This window comes from Carassius carassius, chromosome 1 (assembly GCF_963082965.1).
Source record: "Carassius carassius chromosome 1, fCarCar2.1, whole genome shotgun sequence".
NCBI classification, from domain to species: Eukaryota; Metazoa; Chordata; class Actinopteri; order Cypriniformes; family Cyprinidae; genus Carassius; species Carassius carassius.
The window spans coordinates 26360788-26383406 of NC_081755.1; the positions used below are offsets into that span (position 1 = coordinate 26360788).

At 39.9% G+C, this 22619-nt stretch overlaps 1 protein-coding gene across 2 annotated transcripts; it reads left to right on the forward strand.

Annotated features, from left to right (window-relative positions):
* Positions 1-1975: 1975 nt before the first annotated feature.
* taok2a (TAO kinase 2a) lies at positions 1976-22396 on the forward strand. 2 transcript variants are annotated; one of them, XM_059553258.1, is made up of 20 exons: positions 1976-2444; positions 9114-9254; positions 9331-9402; positions 9503-9604; positions 9680-9725; positions 9953-10049; positions 10200-10313; positions 11208-11299; positions 11668-11761; positions 12364-12445; positions 14025-14192; positions 14323-14529; positions 14617-14745; positions 14825-15061; positions 15492-15620; positions 15806-16009; positions 16111-16350; positions 16795-17016; positions 17484-17666; positions 18422-22396. In XM_059553258.1, the coding sequence occupies exons 2-20, from the start codon at positions 9123-9125 to the stop codon at positions 19298-19300; spliced, it is 3429 nt and encodes a 1142-aa protein (XP_059409241.1). In that variant the 5' UTR covers positions 1976-2444; positions 9114-9122; the 3' UTR covers positions 19301-22396. The 2 variants fall into 2 exon arrangements, with proteins under 2 accessions (XP_059409241.1, XP_059409247.1); XM_059553264.1 differs by having other exon boundaries at positions 16795-17007.
* Positions 22397-22619: the final 223 nt, after the last annotated feature.

Consider the following 22619-nt stretch of genomic DNA (forward strand, 5'->3'; position numbering starts at 1 on the left):
CCATGAATTTTCTGTTTCTCCGCTGGTTCCGTCCAGCCCTGAGCTTTCTGTTTCTCCGCTGGTTCCGTCCAGCCCTGAGCTTTCTGTTTCTCCGCTGGTTCCGTCCAGCCCTAAATTTCCTGTTTCTCCGCTGGTTCCGTCCAGCCCTAAATTTCCTGTGTCTCCGCTAGTTCAGCCCAGCTCTGAATTTCCTGTATCTCCGCTGGTTCCGCCCAGCTCTGAATTTCCTGTATCTCCGCTGGTTCCCTCCCAGCCTCCCTCTCCCACCTCCTCCTAGACCTGCCAGTCCCTCTGCTCCACTTCCGCTGGTTCCGTCCAGCCCTGATCCTCCTGTGTTTCCTCCCATCCTTCCTCTCTCTCCTCCTCCTAGACTTGCCAGTTCCTCGTCATCTCTGCTGGTGCCAGTCAGTCCCGCAGCTCACCCTCAGTCCGCGCCATCTGGGCGCGATGGTTCGCCGCTGGACTGCCAGTCTCCAGCTCCGCCTTGGCGTGTTAAGGCCCTGTCTCCGCCTCCAGCCTCCGAACCCTGGACTCCTCCTCGGTCCTTCGACCCAGCGGCTCCGCCTTGGCTCTTAGCTCCCTCGTCTCCACCGTGGCCTGGCATCCCACCTGCTCCACCGGGCTCCCTCGTCCCTCCGGCTCCACCTTGGTCAGTCGTCGACCATCCGCCGCCTCGGGACTCCACTCCTCTGGTTCCACCTCGTCACTCCATCCCTCCGGCTCTGTCAGGCTCCTCCTTCCCTCTGGTTCCACCTCCATCCTCGGTCGCTCCGGCTCCTCAGCGGTCTCCCAGGACCCCGCCTCCGCCTTGGTCGCCTGAGCCTTCTGCTCCACCTAGGCCCTCCGGATCCTCGACGTCACCCTGGCTCTGCGGCTGTGCTGCTCCATCTTGGGCTCCTCACCCAACACCCAACTGGAACAACATTCCAATCAACCAATCAGAACTGAGATATAACTTTTCAGGAAATATCTTTTTTAGGCTTACAATCAGGGTTAGGTTCTTCTACACTCTTTTTAATCAGCTATCATTTCCCACAGATTTTAGGAATAAATTATTGGTAGAGTTAGGTTTAGGGTTAGGTATTGTGTTAAGTCAATATTTTTGGACAATAATGTTGATCCAGGATCATCAATAGATTTTGATCCAGGATCCAGGTCTTACTTCACAAAATCATGGCGACCATTGTATGGGCAGGCGTATGTTATGGACAACGAAAACAGGTGCATTTTATTGATGGCATTTTGAATGCACAGAGATACCTTGATGAGATCCTGAGGCCCATTGTTGTGCCATTCATCCATGACCATCACCTCATGTTGCAGCATAATAATTCACAGTCCCATGTTGCAAGGATCTGTACTAAGGGTGCTCCGATTGATCAGCGTCTGATCACAATCGGCTGATAATTGCTTTGGGATGATTGATCGGCAGTCTCTAAAAAGGCAGATCTCAGAAAAAATTATCTCAAGTTGATGATGTGCCTGCTGTGAGAGGTTTTGCATGACTTGCAGCGGCACCGTCTCTGTCTGGTGCGGGTGAAATAATTATAATGCTATATTTCTTCATTAAATAATGTTTAAAGTAATTTGAAAACCTTGTGTGTGAAGTAACTTGACAAACAGTGGGAGTGAATCACCACGTCTGCTCTTTCTCTCTTCAAATTCCCCATTTGCAAAAATGAAATTCAGGCCCTGAATAAATTTCTAAAAATCCTGATTGGAGTATCCATATATATATATATATATATATATAGTTGTTTCACTTTTTTTTTATGTATATAATTCCACATGTGGTAATTCATAGTTTTGATGCCTTCAGTGTGAATCTACAATTTTCATAGTCATGAAAATAAAGAAAACTCTTTGAATATATATATATATATATATATATATATATGCGTGCCTTTCTGTGACCTTTTCAAGATGGCAGATTCCCAACGCCACTCTTCACCGGAAACACACGGTAAATAATTTTGACCTTCTTTCCGGTTGGCTCCCGCCCCACGAAGCCATTTTGCGTTTCCTGGACAAAAAAGGGGGTTAGATAGAAAGACAATCGGACACATAATAAGTCAGTCTTCAAATCATACCGAGAATCAAAAGTGCGGATGTAACTGTGCAATATGCTAGGCGCGGGAGCGGGCGAGCAGGTACACCAGCCGCGGCCCGTATTCAAAGAGCAAACCTTTGGCTAGCTGGCTAACGAACCGTTAGCGAAAGGGTGAGATAAAGACTTCATAGACACTAAAGTATTGTACGACATTCACCGTTATCATATTATACTCTTAAGCACGCTAGAAGGCGGACGTTTGTAGAAATATGGACCGTGTGTTGATTTGAAACGTCGCAGCGGACAAAAAAACAGCAAAAGCCACGGTTATCTGCAGAGGAAGCCAGATAACTTTATTCACACGGTATAAAGAGCAGGATCGCAGCACGCCACGGTAAGACACTCTGTTTTAGTTGAACACTTGAGTATATAACATAAAGGTGCTTGGGAGACTTTTCTAGCTGTACAGATTTCAGGCTGTCGCTGTTGACAGACTCATCTCGAGCCTGTCATGAACTAGCCGGACATCGTCCACCATTACATTATAACCGTGGGTTTGAACCCAAATCATTCCCTTTTAAGTTCGTGGATCTGTTTCAAAACCTAGTGAGCGTCTTAGACAATACTGTGTCTCTAATACCCCAAAATGCAGTTTGGAGAGACAGCTGATGTGCTTCTCTATTGTTTAGTTTCCCTTTTCCAGCAGAACACCGGAAACTGATTCTGTCCCTCCATCCCTAATTAGCATTTATACAATAGTATGCTAATCTTCACACTTTTTTTTTTTTTTTAAAGCACTTGAAAACTCATTCAGCCCCGAGGACAACAAAAGTGCTGCACTGCCTGCACACAAAGTCCAAAGGTTTTAGTAATGTGGAAGGTGTGCTTCAGCTGCACAAACACATTATGGACTTAAGTGCACTCAGTGAAACATTACTGGCTACCGTTTAAGTACAATAACAGCACATCATGCTGAGTGTAATCAATACTTGATATTTATTGTGTGATGTTAGAAGACTGTCAAAGACCTCATCAATGCTTTGTAAAGATGCACTTGTCAGTCTTGGATGACACACCCAGGTCTGGGAGCCTATATGTGTGAACTGAAGATAGAAATCAGGTGGGGTTAACAGATGTTTCATCCATAATCCAAGTCTATATGATGATTTAATGAAGATGTTTTTTAAATAAACCTGATATATTTTACTCCTTAAATTGAAAACCACTGTCTAAAACTGTGATTCTTCCAAAAGTTAATAAAAGACATGGTAAGCATAATCAAAAGAAGAAGAAAAATCATTGCTTTATACAATGTACAGATTTTATATTTATGATTTTATTTACATTTAAACAATTCATCATTGTTTTTGGGATTTTTTTTTAAATCCAAGTTTGGGTTACATTAACTTAAAGTTAAAGGCCATAACCCTCTTAGGCCTTTATAAAATATCTTCATTTGAGTTTCAGAAATGAACGAATGGGTTTGGAATGACACGAGGGTGAGTCAGTGATGACCGAATTTTAATTTTTGAGTGAACCATCCCTTAAATATACAGATGTGCAAAAAAAAAAAAGTCATATTGTGGGTTGGTTTGCCGCTGTGGGTTTTCACTTGGATCTTACGTGAGCCTCCTTTCTTTAAACAGGAAGTGTAAAATAGGCTTCTCCATCCCATAGACCCCCACCACCCTGTAATCAGGCTGTTTGAAGCAAAGGAAGTACTGGTGATCCACTGAGCCCAAACGACATGTGCGTCTCCTTGATGGATTTTCTAGTCTTCATTACAGCAGCCAGGAATTACCAAAGTTTCCTATGCCTCTAAAAGCTTTGAAACTCCGATGAACTTGTTTGGCTTTTACTTTCTTGCTGGTCTCCTGCGGTGTGATTGAGTCACCGTCTGACTTATTGTGCAGGGGTGTCTGGTTGAAGGATTATATTTCGATCAGTGTGTCTGTTCTGGAGTTGTTTTCTGAGTTGTTGTCTATCACAGGTCCTCTGTGCTCCACGTCAGATTTGTTCTGAGTTAGCATGAAATGAAGATTATTTCCTGAAAGCCTGCAATCGATCTTGTTGTGAACAATTGCACATGTTTCCGTTATTAAAATAGGTTTGGCCTTGTAGTGTTCAAAATGCCCCAATGCAACTTTTTAGTGAAATCAATCTATAGGATTTCTCTCAAATTGTTTAGACCATTTAAAACCAGACCAAAACTTAAAATCCAGTCAACAACCAGCGAATAGAGTCCACCCTAGATTTTAGGTTTTTGATAATCTGTTGCACTTGAATACTGAAGAAAAGGTCAGTTTGTCACAACTTTTAAAGCCAAAATGGACCCTAATCGAAATGGACCAAATTGCTTTCTTAATCTGTTATTTCTGTTACGAACACTGTTGTCTTAGTAATCATCTTTAATATAAGGAAACGACTCTCCTTTCCTACTGATACATCCCTGATCCCCATTTTTCAACCCCCTTGCTTTCAGCCATCTGGCTCCATTGTCAACTCCCAATAGATCACATCAAGTCCCACCCTTTCCCATTTGATATTGTGTTTCATTCAGAAGCTTGTCAGATTACAGAGGTAAAAATAGGTTTCGAACAGTCCATGTTGACTTTATAGGCCTCACCCATCTCTTAAATCAAATATCTACGTGGTTTCTATTCATTTACATGTCACTAAAACGTATCAAGGGCAAATCCTCACGCCTAGACTCAAACTGACAGTCTGTTGTGTTTGTTAAATCATAGTTTAGTATGCAAGATTGCGGTGTTTCAGATTTAAATTTTTGTGAATTGATACAACAGCTCCGTGTTTGTGGTTTTTCACAGTTCTGCAACAGACTCTGTGAAGTCAGGAAAGGTGATACAGTGTGGAAAATTGTTTGGATTTTGTTTGTGCTGTTGTAAAACCTTGAGCCTCAAGAGCCAGTAAAGACATCAAGATAAGAGAGAAAGAATCCCAATAAATGCAAGTCTCCACCTGTCTGAGAAGAAAACTAATATGAGAATGTGTTCATGGTCTTCATATCTGAGTGTTTTTTAATTCGAGTGTAGATGGGCTGCTACCACCCAGTAAACATTTAGATCAGATTTCAGTATCGATCATCCCCAGAGCATGGAGATCACGTGAATAGTTTCATCAGGTCAGGTTTCTGCCAAATATTTTCTGTAAATCATGCAAATATTTTTCATTTTTCAAAGTTGCTGTTTTTTTTCTTTTTTTTTTTCTTATATAAGTTCTTATTGTAGCTGTTTTTAGAGTAACATTAGATAAAAAAAGGGAAATTACAGTAACAAGAATAGTTAATTGCATCACTATAATGTAGCCCAAAATATTGTTTCACTCCCTCACAAACATTGTACTAAACCAGTCTGCCTGAATACATATTTATGTTTCCCACTGTCTGTGCATAATCTGTGAGTTTGAAATGCATATTCAAATGAGATGGAGGCCATCAGGATTTTCTTTACATTTAGAGAAGTGCGTGTACTTTATGGATTGTATTTGAATGTAAATTAACCAGATGAGATCTTTTTCTTTACCATTTTTGGCAACATTCAAACAATATTCCCACAGTGCACACAAACAGCATTGGGTGTGCTAACATTGGAAAAGATGAAAAAGAAGGAACGACACATCTGACTTTGAATCATCCAACCAGGGCAGATTACTGCATCTTCATTATTAATGCGCAGCATCAAGTCTCACAACTTCTAAGTGGGTCACAGACTTCTGAGTGTTTTATGGTGTGCTGCAGATGCCAGATTGTGGCATATATGCTAAGCCAGAGAAGAGATGAGAGGAGTTCACGTTAAAAGTTTAGAGTGGTATCTTGATTATTTTCACACTTGGTTCCATTTCTGAAAAACATTTTCACCTCAACCAAAAATGTTTTTTTTTTTTTTTTTAGAATTATGACATTTCTCCTTTTTTTTTGTTAAATGTTTTATTCATTTATTTATTATGAATCTTTTTTGTGTGTGTGTGCGTGAACAAGAAACATGTCAGACTGCACTAGTATGGGCCGATATTTGGGATTTTATTTTTAAATATCGGCATTGGTCGATACATTTTTCTGCTTGGCCGATGTGTTCGAGTCGGGACTTTTATTTTGACGGCGCTGAAAACGGCAGCACCTGTGCGCACACAGTGCTCACATTCTCCCTCTTGTTTACTGTTGTTAAGTCTAATATGGATGTCTAATAACCAGATGGAACGGTTAAGCAAATGAATTACTGTATACAAAAAGTATAATAACGATTGCTTTTATATTATTAGTAATAGGCAAACATTATAATACTTTCTCAGTTGCTGTCAGCATTAAGCAAATACGCATTTATATTATTTAAATACATCTTTGAATGACTAATGAACATTTATTTTCACAAACCTTGCAAACATAGAATCCAGCTGTGAGATCTTGTGAAGTGTGCGTGTGTATCCAGCATGATCGCATGTTCTCTGTGTGACTGTCGGCCCGTGTGAATGCTTTAAACTAGAGCTGAAACAACGAATCGATTTAATCGATTAAAATCGATTATTAAAATAGTTGTCAACTAATTTAGTCATCGATTCATGGCTAAATAACTTATTTGCCGTAAGCGGTTCATTTCGTGCATATTTCAAATCTGCGGTGACCAAAGTGTGGCAGTAATGAGCCACCGGAGGTTTTATTCAGCCTGTACAGCAGGAGAAGTAGCGAACAGCCAATAGCTGGCCTCGTTTTATGTCACGTGCTTCCCGAAACAGCGTCTCTGCAGCATTCAGCGGGATGTGGGAGTACTTTACTTTGAGCCTTCAAAAAAGAAGATTAACCTGTAAACTCTGCACTACTGAACTGTTTAAGGGAACGTTCACATATCGCGTCTTTTGCGTGCTCATGTTCGTTATTTCCAATGTAGGCGCGCAGTATGCGCGCTCATAATGGAAGCGACGCGGTCGCGATGCGCACCGCGGGTCATGTGACAAGAACTAAATAATCAGCTTCATCCTTTCCCGCAACAACGTTAAAAGCTCAGCCAAGGTGAAGGAACAGCTGATCATAGCTGTATATGGATTTCCATTTTAAAATAAATTTAGTAGCAGAGCTACTGCAAGCGATTTTTAGAGCTGCAAATCCATTTATCCTTTGCTGAAATTTCCGCGTCTTCAAGGAGAGAGCACGTCATGGTTGCTTAGCAAAGGCAGACGCCTCATGGGCGCAACTGCACGAGCGCTTTGGAAAGGAGGAGAAAGCGGTGCGCCTAGTGTTTTCCACGCGTTTTTAGGCGCAATATGTGAACGGCCCCTAAGACTTTTATTTGTGCAGATTCTCCAGTACAATGTTGTTTGCAAATGTTTAGTTGTAAAAGCTGATAATATTGCTTTTTAACAGTTAACATTTAAAGCTTTACAAACATGTTCTGTGATCAGTTTGTCGTTTACCAGTTCAAAATTCAGTCGTGCAGCCTAATTATTACTGAATGAGAGAGGTAAATGTTTAAAGATATTTGAAATGCCCTTTTTTTTCTGAGTATTCACTGCTCTTTTTCACTCAGCAGGTTTTTTGTGTGTGTCCGAATTTTTTTTTCTGGACAACCTTCTGATGTATTTTACTATAAATTGTGAGTTCCATTCAGGTTTCATGCCATTGGCACTTTATTCGAAGGATTGTTTACAATTTCACAGCATAAGCTATAAAGCTGTTTCCCAGTAAATAATAAAATACAACGCACTGCAATCTTATTCTTCATGAAAATATGTTCCTTAAGCTTTGTTCGGGATGTTAAACTACTTTAGGAGCTCTAAGGACTGCCATGGTGAAAACATTATTTGAAATCTCCTTGTGAAATTTGCTAGAGTATGGGTCAGTGTTTTGATTGCAGAAGAGTTCGACAAAGGATCACTAACACATAATAAAACAACTCCAGGTATATTTTTGATGAGGATATGACAATGCAAAATGGTTAAAATCTCTTAAAAATCTATGCTGAATGATAAAGACCCTTTATTAATAATTTACTTGGGGGGAAAAATGGAAAAAACTAAAATATAAATACATAAACCGATTAATCGTAAAAATAATCGACAGATTAATCGATTATCAAAATAATCGTTAGTTGCAGCCCTACTTTAAACTATAAACTTATGATTTAAAATTATGCTGCTCTTTATGCATTTGCCCACTGTCACATTAATGTCATTATAACTGTGTGCTGTATGTAAAAATATGATTCCCATTTCCCAATGCACACAAACTTCCCAGAATACTGAGTGCCCTGTTGGTTAGTGTTTACTTCCTTATTAATTATAGTTTTATTAACTAGTTATTTATTTGAGTAAAATACATTGTCATCTAAAGTCTTTCTTAAATATTAAAAATAAAAAATAATATAAAAAATCGGCTATGTATTGGCCACCCTGCTTTTCAAGATATCGGCAACGGCTGTTAAAAAAAACAATATTAAAAAGAAATAGTCTAAAATCGTGTAGTCTGCTGAACTGAGCTTTACACTGCCATTCAAAATATTTTTTAAAATGTTTTAAAAGGTTTATGCTCAACAATATACAATATAACAATACATAATTTTTTGCAGTAAAAAAAATGCTTGAGATATTGTCTTCGAAGACAGTATGTCCTTGATTCAAATCACACACATCACTAAGGCTATATCAAGGTCATTATCTTACTACTTAAACTATGTATTATCATCTTAATGAAAGTAGTGTCTGGTGACTTAATCCATTTTTACTGGCTCTAAGATTAGGTTTTATTCATTTTGGACGTAGGGCTGTCATGATTGCTCTATTTAACTTGAGTACTCAGTTTTTAAAAAACCTTGATTACAATGAAAAGTAATCAGTAAAGTAATTTCTTGATTAATAGTCACGATGATCGACCGATTTCCGTAATCATCAATAATGACAGTCCTAATAGGAAGTCCTGAGTTATATCTCAGTAAGGATTCGGCCTGTTGAGAAGTGCCTTGTTTTTGTGATGTTGCAGATAGACATAATGCAACACAATTGCTTATTTCGCATACATAGTTACACTTTCATCTCTCTCTATTTCTCTCCATCCTAGGAGCGCGTCATGCCTGCCAGTGTGCGTACTGGGACCCCGAAGGACTCGGAGGTGTCTGAGCTCTTCTACAGGGATGATCCTGAGAAGCTCTTCTCTGATCTCCGCGAGATCGGTCATGGCAGCTTTGGAGCCGTGTACTTCGTAAGCAAACCATGCCAATATTTGTGTGCCGTGGACATTTGTTTACGAGCTCTGTATGACCGTATATTTCTTTCAGGCTCATGATGTGCGTTCCAACGAAGTGGTGGCCATCAAGAAGATGTCGTTCAGTGGCAAGCAGTCTAATGAGGTCAGGATCAAAATGCAATTTGAACCTATGTAGTACCGAACCAGACTGATTAAAACTCACAGATCACATTTTTACTAATGCCTGGCGTGTTGGTCCCCAGAAATGGCAGGACATCATAAAGGAGGTGAAGTTCTTGCAGAAACTCAGACACCCCAATACCATCGAATACAAAGGGTGCTACCTCAGGGAGCACACAGCATGGGTAAGCACGTACACACACGTATGTGAGCGACGTGTTTGTCTGCCGTGTGCTAATGTTGTCCATCTCTCCTGTTAGCTGGTGATGGAATACTGTCTAGGATCAGCCTCTGATCTTTTAGAGGGTGAGTAGTTCATGTTTACCCTTCCTCACGTCCGCCTCCTTTTTCAAATAAAGCTGTCCTGCTCTCCTCAGCCGTCCTGTCTGACATTAGAGGTGTCTGTTTATATTTGCTGTGCTGTAGTTGTACCATCATCACCTGGTGTATGTAGGTGTAAATATTGTCATCATCAGATTTCTAGACTGTGTTGTTTTTTCCACTATGAAATATTTAGTCTTTTTATCCTACAGTGCATAAAAAGCCTCTGCAGGAGGTTGAAATAGCTGCTATTACCCACGGTGCACTTCAGGGCCTCGCCTACCTTCACTCTCACAACATGATACACAGGTGAGACCCTTCCTGATCTCTGTTTTTATCTTTACACCAGCTCGCTTTGCTGAGGTTTCTCAACTTGTTGTCAATAGATTGTTTTTTTGTTTTTTTTTCAGTGCTGAAAGATGCATGGCTCTTTATTTCTATGTTTTTTTTTTTTTCCAGAGATGTGAAGGCAGGTAATATTCTGCTAACTGAGCCAGGTCAGGTGAAGCTTGGAGATTTTGGCTCTGCCTCGATTGTTTCTCCTGCCAACTCTTTTGTGGGTACACCTTACTGGTAAGTTGAAAATGCATTTGATTGATTGTTTGGTTGAGGGGACTTTATTCTATGATTTGATTTTACTTGAAGTCATCATATAATCATAGTCAGGATTTCTTCTCCTAAATTAGTGTGCACAAATAATTATAGCATTTTTATACATTGATATAAGAAATACACTGCAGTTTAAAAGTTCGGGGTTAGAAAGATCAGTAAGAAATAAATACTTTCATTCAGCAGGGAAACCAGTCTTTGGAAGTTAACACACTTGCATTGTCCCTAAATAATTATATTTCAAATAAATGCTGTTCATGTAAACATTGAAGGTAGTAAGGACATTGTTAAAAAGTTCATGTGACATCAGTGATTCGACAGTAATGTTATGAAACTATGAAAATACTTTTTGTGCACAAAGAAAACCAAAATAATGACTTTATTCAACAATTTCCTCTTTTACGGATGAGTCTCTGCCGCCATTCACGAGAGTATCACGACGGATGCTTGTGGTGCTGCTGATGTTGTGGTACTGATCCAGAAAAGAACCAATCATTAAATAAAAGTCTTACAGTTCTGGAACAACAGTAGGGAGAGTAAATAATGACAATTAATGAATTTTTATTTTTTGGGTTAACTATGCCTTTAATACTTCATACTTGTAAGTCATGGCAGGGATTGCATAACCCTTTTCAACACATTTCATGACCAAAAAAAAGGCAGTCATATTGATGGCCATAAAATCTTTGTTGTAAATTGCCAAATTTGGCATAGTCCTTTGTCCAAAAATGGGCTGGGTGAACTGGGAAGAACCTGTATTGTGAATATTAAAGTTTCTGAGCAGTAGATTGTGCTTTTATTTGTTTCAAAAGAGCAAAGACAGTCCTGTTTATCATGACTGTCCCCTCTCGTGTTTAGGATGGCTCCAGAAGTGATTCTAGCCATGGACGAGGGGCAGTATGACGGGAAGGTGGACGTCTGGTCTCTTGGCATCACCTGCATCGAACTAGGTTTGTGATGGTTTGAAACTGATCCATGACCTCCCACTGACCTCTGAAACTCCAGGTCGTGTCGAGTATTAAGGGGGTTTATTTAGGCCAGCGTGTTTCGCTGCTTGTGAGTCTGTGTTGTGTCTATGTCTTTTGCTAGTGGAAGGGATTTGTTTTTAGTCTCTAAGCTGCTTTGGGTTGTAAGATAACTTCTACTCTTCCCCTTGGTCTCACCCTCAACCTCCTATCGTTTTCATTTATTGACTCGCACCTCTCTATAGTCTCTGTCATTGCAGCACTAATTCTGATCCCCCATCCTTTTCTTCTGAATTAATTCTTTTTGTGTGTGTTTGCACTGGTTTTATATTTCTCTTTGTCCTTCTGTTTAGCTGAAAGGAAGCCACCCTTGTTCAATATGAATGCTATGAGTGCCTTATACCACATTGCGCAAAACGAAAGCCCTGTCCTGGCGTCAAACCACTGGTAGGAACTTTGATTTCGATTTTCTTCCTGTTCTTTCCTTCTCTTAACCGTTTGGTTTAGTCTTATTCCTCTTCATTTACAATCAGTTTTTATGTTTCTCTGTTTTGCAATTTGTGGATAAACTTTTATTTTATCAGCTGCTAAGTACATAATTCAAAGTATAATTCTAGAATTTAGTGCTACACAACAAAAGCTGAATATAGATAGATAGATAGATAGATAGATAGATATTACAGTAATTTATTGTAACAAAATAATAAATCATCCATTATCAATGTGTCCATGGACTATGTACCTGTAATGAAAGGGAATGTTCTCTGATTCTTAGAAAAAAAAAAAACAAGAGGAGATTGTATTTTGTACTGTTTCACTACAGTAAAAACAATATGATATGTTTACGATCTCTATCCTGAAAAACAAAGCAGCATGATCAAGTGTTTTTGTACAGCTCAATTAACTGGAAGTTGCTGGCTGGAAGCCTTCCACAAAAAAAAAAGACAGTTTCCATTTTTATTGTAGTGTCTTGTTTTCTGTGTATTTATTTTTTAATGCATTCTGTGTGTGTTTAACTTTTCCTTTGTCTCTCCCTCTCTTTAATGCAGGTCGGACTACTTCCGTAACTTTGTGGACTCTTGTCTTCAAAAGATCCCTCAGGACAGGCCTACCTCAGATGTGCTGCTCAACGTGAGACTTGAACACACAAACACACACACTTTCTGACACCGTATTCATTATTTCAATAAAATATGTGACCCTGTACCACAAAACCAGTCTTAAGTGTTAATTTTTTCGAAATTGAGATTTATAGATCAACGGAAAACTTATTTATTCAGCTTTCAGATGAATTATGGTTTGTTAGGATATAGGACAATATTTGGCCAAGATACAACTATTTGAAATCTGGAATCTAAATATTGAGAAAATCACCTTTAAAGTTGTCCAAATTAATTCTTAGCAATGCATATTACTAATCGTAAATAATAAATATAAATAAAAGTTAAGTTTCGATATATTTATGGTAGGAAATTTACAAAATATCTTCATGGAACATGATCTATACTTAATATCCTAATGAGTTTTCACATAAAAGTAAAATATATAATAAGATCATTTTGACCCATAAAATGTTTATTTTGGCTATTGTAAAAAATATACCCCAGCAACTTAAGACTTTTAAGGTTTTGTGCTCCAGGGTCACACATTTTCTCTCCTCCTTGGAAATTTTGTTGTTGCTAGGTCTGTCATCATTACTTAATGGCCTTGTTGTTATTCGTTTGAAATAATCACAGTTATTATGCACTTTATATTCCAGTACAATATAGAAACAAAATTGGGTGAAATGTCTTTTTCAAATACTGAAAAAGAATGTATGGCAGAACCCATGTGAAAGGGGCGGTTCTTAGCTGAAATGGGTTTTTGAATATTTTTGGCTGTTTGAACTGTAAATTCAACCATTACTTCCTTGGCCATTACATGTGATCAGTTTGATCCATCAAAGAGCGTTTATGATATCTCATCAGCAGATTTTTAAGACCGTATGACCTAAATTTAGAGACATTTGAAAAAGTACTGGCACTACTGTATCGTTCAGAGGATTGAGGTCAAAGACACAGAATTTTTATGAGCTGCAATTCATTTAACCAAAATACAGTAAAACCAGCAATACTGTGAAAAGGTACAATTTAAAAGTAACCATTTTCAATTCTTATGTAATGTAAAATCTGATTACTCCAGTCTTCAGTGTCAAATGATCCTTCAGAAATCATTCTAATATGCTGATTTGGTGCTCAATAAATGTTTCTTATCAATGTTGAATGTGTGATCAATATAAAGTTTAGCAGTTATGAAAGAATTTTTGTTGTAACAAATGGTAAATGTTGCAGTATTGAGTCTGAGCAGCAGCAATTCTTTGAAACAGAACTCTTTTGTAACATTATACGTTTCTGTTTTGCAGCTTTAGTGCATGATTGTACAGGTTGCCATTGATTTGTATTATGCAAGAAACAGAATAACAATCACAAGAACGATAGAAAAAGTAGAAATAGTCAAATTAAGAAACAAAAGGTACCTTTACACTAATGGCTAGTGACTAATAGCTCATACTGGATTCCTAATAAATCCCATCGTATTTGTACTAGGCATATACTGCAGGTGATAAAATTGATAATTAAATCATAAATAGCTATAATTAGTAAGACAAAAAATGTCACACTGAGATTGTGTAATGAAGCTCTGTGTTTCACACCGTGTATTCCCTTCACAGCACCACTTTCTATGCCGAGAGCGCCCCCGTTCTGTAGTGATGGATCTGATCACACGCACCAAAGACGCCGTGCGAGAGCTGGACAACCTGCAGTACAGGAAGATGAAGAAGATCCTGTTTCAGGAAACTCACAATGGCCCCACACAGGAAGGAGGAGAGGAGGAAGAGGTACATCCAAAGGATGGCCAAGCATTGTCTTTGATCCTTCTGACCAGTTCAGCCCAGTGTCTGCTCTTTTGTGATATTCTATACTGCAGAAAACAGGAAAATACCATGACATCCTTGTGTGTGTGTGTAGGAAGCAGAGCAGTACCTCCTGCAGATGGGCACGGTGAACAGTATGGAGAGCTCTCAGTCTGTTCCCTCCATGTCCATCAGCGCCAGCTCCCAGAGCTCCTCGGTCAACAGCCTGGCCGATGGCTCCGATGACAGTGCGGAGATGGCCATGATGCAGGAGGGAGAGCAGACAGTCACGTCTAACAGCTCCATCATTCACCGCCCCACTGTACGTAAACGAGGCCAGACAGTGCACAGTGTCTTCTGAAACTGTCTTTTCCTTGATATCTTTCTAATTGTCCAATCCGTCTGTCAGGCACGTGATAATATTTACGACGACCCATATCAGCCGGAGATGGAGTCTCTACAGCAGCCGTCGTCGGCCGCTCGGAGGAGGGTGCACAGGAACAGAGACCATTTCGCCACCATCCGTACAGCCTCTCTGGTGAGCTCCTGACTAACCTGCAGCTCAGAGTCCATGTTTTTTCTTTATATCGGAAGTTAAGACAACTTTGTCTTTCCAGGTCACGCGTCAGATTCAGGAGCACGAACAGGGCTCAGCTCTGAGGGAGCAGATGTCCGGTTACAAGCGCATGAGGAGGCAGCACCAAAAACAACTGCTGGCTCTGGAGAACAAACTCAAGTCTGAGATGGATGAACATCAGCTCAGACTGGACAAAGAGCTGGAGACCCAGAGAAACAACTTCAGCGGTGAAGCCGACAAGTTGAGTAAGAAACATCAGGCCATCCTGGAAAAAGAGGTGAGAAATAAAAAAGAAAATGGTACTAGACCTTTCACAATCCCTTGTTCTATTTCGTACAACAATGGGAATATCGTTTTCTTACAAAGGCTGCATTTGTTTGATCAAAAATACAGTAAAAACAAATATTATAACAATTAAAAATACCTTTTTTAATTTGATATATTTGAAGATATATCTTCTTCATTTGATGGGAAAGCTAAGTTTGCTGCCATTACTCCAGTCTTCTGTGTCACTTGATCCCTCAGAAATGATTCTAATATCCTGATTTGGATGCATTGTTTTTCATTATTTATGGTGAATATAAACAACATTATAAATACTTTTACTGTCACTTTTCATCAGTTTGATATATCCTAGTTGAATAGAAGTATTAATTTCCCCAAATCTTTTGAATGGGTGTATGTTTAAATTGGGTTTTTTTTTTTAGATTAAAGCTGCACAGACGGAAGAGAAAAAATTTCAACAGCATATATTGAACCAGCAGAAGAAAGAACTCAACAGCCTGCTGGATTCCCAGAAGCGCCAGTACAGGCAACGCAAGGAGCAGCTCAAGGAGGTACGCTGTCGAAGAGTCAGCTGTCCTTATGGCTTTATGACTATGAAATCAGAGTAGCTCTACTTGATGTAGCAAGAAATAATACATTGGTCAACTTGTTCACGTCTTTTGCATCATATTCATCAGTCCCATTACTTATCCTTAACTTGCTCTTGTCACCCTGAAATCCTTTACTATGGCACCAGGAGCTGAGTGACAACCAGTCCACGCCGAAGCGAGAGAAGCAGGAATGGTTGGTGAGGCAGAAAGAGTGTCTGCAGCAGATCCAGGCTGAGGAAGAGGCTTCGCTGTTACGGCGACAGAGGCAGTATTATGAGCTGCAGTGCCGACAATATAAGAGAAAGATGCTGCTCGCCAGACACAATCTAGAGCAGGACCTGCTCCGAGAGGTTAGACAAAGACATTTATGAGGGCCTTTTCCATTCTTTTTTGCTTTCTACCTCACTTTTTGATCTGGCATCTCTTGCTATATCTTGACTTGTCTCTGTAGGACTTGAATAAACGTCAGACTCAGAAGGATCTGGAGTGTGCGATGTTGTTGAGACATCACGAGACCACTCAAGAGCTGGAGTTCAGGCAGCTGGGGCTGGTCCAGCACACTCGGGCCGACCTAATCCGAACGCAGCACCAGAGCGAACTGGCCAACCAGATGGAGTATAACAAGCGGCGTGAACAGGAACTCCGTCAGAAACACGCTGTGGAGGTCCGCCAGCAACCCAAGAGCTTAAAGGTGAGGGGATCTTTAGTGCTTGTGAGATGCACAACAGGGTTGGACTAAATTCAGATTTTTTTTTTTTTTTTTTTTTTTTCAAATGGACAGATTATTGCCTAGTTATTATTATTTTTAAGGTTATTAATTACCATCTAGAACATTTGGGGAATATAATTTCTTACATGGTCTAAAATCATTAAATCATTATTTTGTCCATGAATGAATTCTACTTCATTCAAATGCATGCCAATGCATCATGTTTGTTATATGAATTCACTGATTGATGTTTGTTTTTGAAAAGACATGTTTGGCAGTTGCAAGCGTGAGATACCACACAAGAACTTCTGTTAAACTGAACCATCTAAATGACATCTAATCAAAGATTCTAGTGATGTAAATACACACCAGAGAAATAGCTATTGTCAAGTGCTCAAGTATGTTTCTTGCACTTTGTTCTTTCAGACGAAAGAGCTCCAGATCAAACGTCAGTTCCAAGACACCTGTAAGATTCAGACACGACAGTACAAAGCCTTGCGCAACCACCTGCTGGAGACCACGCCCAAATCAGAGCATAAAACCGTACTGAAGAGACTCAAAGAGGAGCAGACACGTAAACTGGCCATCTTGGCTGAGCAGTACGACCATTCCATCAAAGACATGCTGTCCACACAGGCTGTGAGTAAGGCAAGGAGAGACCTTCTTTTATGCTTTAGTTCACTTTAAGTGGTGCACAAGCACAGAATGACGTGCAGTAACCAGAATGAATAATGCATGTATGCAAACAGTTAATGTCACATAAACCAGTCAAGAACATTTTCTCCCATTCACATTATTCTCATTGGCTTATTTTAATTCTATCTTTATGTCTGCGTAATATAAACGCAATAATTAAGTGCTTTTAGTAATGTTATCTTTTTCATATTTCTTACATCTCAATAGTGTGAAAAAAAACTAATTGTCCTAAAATATGCTTCATTTTCTTTTAACAAAAGATTTTATTGAGATTTCGAAGAAAGATATGATGGGAAATTTTCTTGACATGTTTCATGAGGCTTTCCCACTTAAACCACAGTTCCTGTTCCACACTAGACCTAAATCTCTTTATTGGCTGCTTCTCTACTGATGTCCTGCCTCTTTTGTTTACCAAACAGTTGCGATTGGATGAGACTCAGGAGGATGAGTACCGAGCACTACGCATGCAGCTGCAGCAGGAATTGGAGCTGCTGAACGCCTATCAGAGCAAAATAAAGATGCACACAGACACGCAACACGAGAGAGAGATCAAAGATCTGGAGCAGAGAGTGTCTATACGGAGAGCTCTCCTTGAACAGAGGGTAAGAGAGAGAAATGGGTTGAATAATCCTTAATGGATCGGTTATGATGGAAAAAACCTGTTCGAAACATAATGATCTGCTTTAAAGGGATAGTACATTCTGTCATCATTTACTCACGTTTTTCCAAACATGTACCAATGTCTTTCTTCTGCTGAACACAAAAGGTAATATTTAGAAGAATATTGGTAACCAAACCATTTCCGGTCCCCATTGACGTCCATAGCATTTTCTTTTTAAATATTGTTTTCATATCAAACTGTATGGTTACCCGTGTCCTTCAAAATATCTCAAATGCTCATCAGAAGAAACTCACTCTTGCAGGTTTTGAAGAAGGTGAGTACATGATGACAGAATTTTCATGTTAGAGTGAACTGTCCTTATGTTATTTACACTAGCTTTCAAAATTGGGGATTTTTTATATATATATATATATATATATATATATATATATATATATATATATATATATATATATATATATATATATATCCTTCTCACCAAGGGTGCATTAAATTTATCAAAATGTCAGTATTACATTTTATGATGTTAAAAAATAATCCTGCAAATATATCATGGTTTACGCAATATTAAGCTGTAAGATGAAACTGTTTTCAGCATTGATAATAATATAAATGAAACTTAACTCTCAATTGATTTCAATAAGATGACACTATAATACTGTAATAATAAGCATCTAATGCATAGCCCACTTTTCTCACTCTTTTTCTTTCGGTCACCCCTTTGCCTCTCTTCAGATCGAGGAGGAGATGTTGTCTCTGCAGAATGAGCGCTCTGAGCGAATCCGGGCTCTGCTCGAACACCAAGCTCGAGAAATTGAGTCCTTTGACTCGGAGAGCATGCGCCTGGGCTTCAGTAACATGGCTTTGAGCGGCATCCCTGCTGAGGCTTACAATCAGGGTTACCCCAACCCTCCCTCATCCGGACCCGGGGGCTGGCCGTCCCGTCCCGTGCCCCGCTCAGGCAGCCAGTGGAGCCACGGCGTCCAAAACTCAGCGGCGCCGCCCTCTTGGCGAAGTCAAAACAGTACAGCCAGCTTCAGCCAAGGTGAGCAAATCTCCAGCCGAGAGAGGGATTTAGATGGCAATGGCGCCCGTGGCTTTCCAAGCTCTCGCTCTTCTGCCTCGCCAGCTTCCTCAGCGTCTTCGTCCTCGCACCATCACCTCCGCTACATACCACAGCAGTACCACCACCACCACCACCAGAGCACGCCACACCTGTACCGCGACAGCCGAGAGAGAGAGTGGGGAGGAGGAGGTCACCACCACTCATCTTCATCCTCCTCTCATGGCCACGCGCATCACATTTCTTCCCATCCCTCTGCCCAGTCCCTTGCTCTCCTCCCTCCACCACCACCTCCTCCGCCCATCTCCCTTTCCTCATCTTCTCCTCCATCGTCCTCCTCCTCTTCTTCCTCTCAGAGTGGCTACGGAGGAAGGGGTGAGTGCTTGGCGGTGAGGGGCCCCAGCCTGATGGCTTTGAGAAACAGCCCAGGGCCACTTCGGAGAACAGCCTCGGGCGGAGGTCCCGGCGGGTCGGGCGCAGATGGAGCCTTGAGCCGAAGTACATCAGTGACATCGCACATTTCCAACGGATCCCACCTCTCCTACTCGTAGAGGGTCAGACAGGAAGTTCAGATGGTGCAGGCGAACGTTTTGAGGAGAAAAGGCCTTTCGTAGCTCATGTAGGAGTCCAGGGAGGCAGAGTGAAGAAACAGTATTTAGATGGGCACACCTTTACTTAAAAGAAGATAGATCTCAGGGTTTTGGGATGCGGGAGGGCTCAGGGTTTAGATCAGGAACAGGAAGGACGAGAGATGTACTGTAACAGGAGCAGAAAGCTATGCTGTTGAGTTTGTGTGGGAGGGAAGAGATGAAAATAACAAGTGGTGCCAATACTGTAGATTGGGCTCATCCTCAGCCGGTTCAGTTTAGTTTAGTTTTATTTTTAAACCGTCAGACAGAACCATTGAATTCTGCTTTCATGTCCAGGTTTTTTCTTGCACATTTAGGTTTAAGTTTTAAGATTTGAACATTTAAAAGACAATTTTTCAAGATATTATTTAATGCTTAATCCTGGATCATATTAAGCTGAATTCGTTTAGTGCAATTTAATTAAAGCCTGGGTTTACTTTTTAAGGAATAGCTTGCCAAAAATGAAAAATCTGTCATTTATCTCACCCTCACGTTGTTACAAGCCCTACATATATTTTTTTTTTCGTCATAAAACAAAAAAGGAAGATTTTAAAGCAGCCCTATTCTATGCAACAAGTTCTGTTTAGATCTAAAATGGTCCAGAAAGCACCATAGAAGTACTTCATTTGACTTTTGTGCTATATTCAGAGTTTTCTGAAGCTGTCCGCCTGCTTTGTTTGAGCAGACTGAAATAGAAAATTCATGCATTAATCTTTTTGCACAACCAAACATTCGCTTTGTCTTTGTTTTGGAGCTGTGAACCTACATTATATGGAAAAGAGCTGCATTAAAGAGACTTTTCATAATTGATTTACCTGCATGCCGTTCCAAAATTTTAACTATTCTTTCTGTGGAACATAGAAGATGTTTTGAGAAATTTGTTCATACATAGAAAAATCTTCTATTGAAGAAAGTAAGTCTGTGGGTTTGAAATGACAAAATTTCATTTGTAGGTGAACTCACTCTTTAAACTCTTTCTCTTTTGTGTTTCGCAGATGAAATAACAGCATGTAGGTTTGAAATGACACAAGGGTGGGTGAACAATGGCAGAATTATTCATTGACTCTGTCTGATGAGTGGAACTTGATTTTGAGCCGAGTATGACGAGCCGTACTAATGTCAGTTTTACTGCTAACGGGAGCAGAGCGAACGAGTCGGATGCAATAGAAGGTGCTGTAGCATGTTTCAGGGAGAAGAGGCGTAAACTGAGGAACTAAAAGGGTGATTAAACTGATCTTTGTGTAATTATGTAGATAGCACTAAAACAATACTAAAAGAACATCTCTCAGTGATGCTTTTTAAACTGTACATTTGAATTTTAGGTAAGAGCAGGAGGCAGTTTTTTTTTACGATTTTTGTACTCTGTATTGTTTTTATTATTATTATTAAACGAAGCCACATGTCATGCTGCCATCTAGAGGCTCAGCTGGCCTAAAGCAACTCTGCCCGCTGTCCTTATAAGGGCAAGCTGCCATTTAAGTTGCAGTTGGTTTTAACTGGGCTGTAATCGAGTGTCTGTTTTTAGCATAGGCATGATAAAATTACTTTTAAAAAGAGATTAAACCTGGCTGGGTTAAGAAGCCATTTCCTTGACTGTGTAAATATGATGTACATGTCCAAAAAAAGAGTTGGGTTACAAGTTTCTGTGCATGAGACTGATGTACAGAGACCATTTGTATACAAACATACACAACAGACATTTATATATGACTTTGAGTATAATATGTGTGTATAATACATCACCTGTCAAAGGTTTGACAGCGAAAGTCGTAAGATTGTTTCCTGTTCAACACTTTTGATCTATATTGTACTTATACATGTGTATATACAAGCACTAACTCTTATATAGGGTAATAATAATAGATACTGTCATTATTATTATTACACCTACTACTGTTGCTGTAAGATTTGTGTTGAACACTAATTTTTCTTTTCAAAACGTTTTTAATCAATGCTTACCACTAGGTGGTAAATGTTGGCAGTGTCACAGTAAGAATTTTAAGTATCTACATTTTAGATAAAAAAGACAAATAGGACTACCTATCCCAGCATTCCTTGTTACATCTCAGGGTAGGAGTCTGTTGTGCAGTGCGTCGTCAGGAGAGTAGTATTTTAGAGCCAGTATTAAACTTGTACAGAACATTTTAAGAGAATTTAGCTGTATAGAACATTTCTAGACTGTAAAGTGTCTCAAACACCCCCCTTCGATCCAGCAGGTTTTTTTCCTCCCTTTTCTTTTCTGGAATGCATTACTTTTTTTTTTCTTTTTTGCGCATTTTATGTACAAAACGGACAAAAGGCATCACAAGCTGTTTACATTGACAACCAAAATCTCCAGCATAGCCGTAAAAATGTGGTGAAAGACGAAGCTCGATTTTGCCAGTAATGTTAGATTTTTATTTCGGGAAACCCGAAATCTTTTGCTCCCACACTGCCAGCTCTCTGTAGACACCAGCGTTCACTCGGACTCTCCCTTGGCTCTCCTGAACCGAGGAGACGTGCAGTACCTCACTCCCCTGTGCCTGGCAAATCACCTCTTACTCCCTTTTCAGTGTGCATTCCCAAATCCTCCCAGCACTGCATTCCCTTATGTCTTTCCTTACTAACATCTACGGACAGAAGAGGAGATCTGTATCTCCATCTGTAGCGCTGGGCTACCATGTAATGTGTTTACAGCATCACATGCTGGAATCTTATTAGTGTATCCTCTTGAGGGGGTGTTTCAGTATCTGGTGGTAGGAAACTTACGGTAAATGTATGAAATTGCTGTCATCGATCTGCAGTGTTTGAAGAACTGGAGCTGCAGGTGTCTGGAAGAGTGTGTGTAGCCTGTGCCGAAATGTATTGCAAAATTGTGATGTTTGAAAGGGCGATGGAGAGCTTGGTTGTTCAGGGAGCTCAGAAAAATAGGCCAAATGACGTTCAGGTGAAATGACTACAGGAGGACTCTTTAACACATGGGCTATAGAACTTGTACAGAAAATGATTAACAGGTCATTAAAAAGGATTGAATCAAAACGACCTTGTGTGATCTGTCTGGACTAATGCACATTTTGCTTTTAGCTCTAACCCGTTTTCTGAATGGTGAGAGTGAAAAGACTGTTTCCATAGAGACCGATGCAATACTAAATGGAAATTACTGGTTGCTTACAAAAAAAAAAAAGCACATGTTGGTTCTGGTGTAGGGCTATTTTTAGCCCTAGTTACAAAATTATTCCATTTAGTTATAGGACATTTTGCA

What these genes read in the sequence shown, in the direction of transcription:
- taok2a (XM_059553258.1), top strand. Translation starts at nt 9,123, where the DNA reads ATGCCTGCCAGTGTGCGTACTGGGACCCCGAAGGACTCGGAGGTGTCT. An exon ending in CCATCCGTACAGCCTCTCTG is followed by an intron (nt 14,746 to 14,824) that starts GTGAGCTCCTGA and finishes TTGTCTTTCCAG; the next exon opens with GTCACGCGTCAGATTCAGGA. An exon ending in AGGCCATCCTGGAAAAAGAG is followed by an intron (nt 15,062 to 15,491) that starts GTGAGAAATAAA and finishes TTTTTTTTTTAG; the next exon opens with ATTAAAGCTGCACAGACGGA.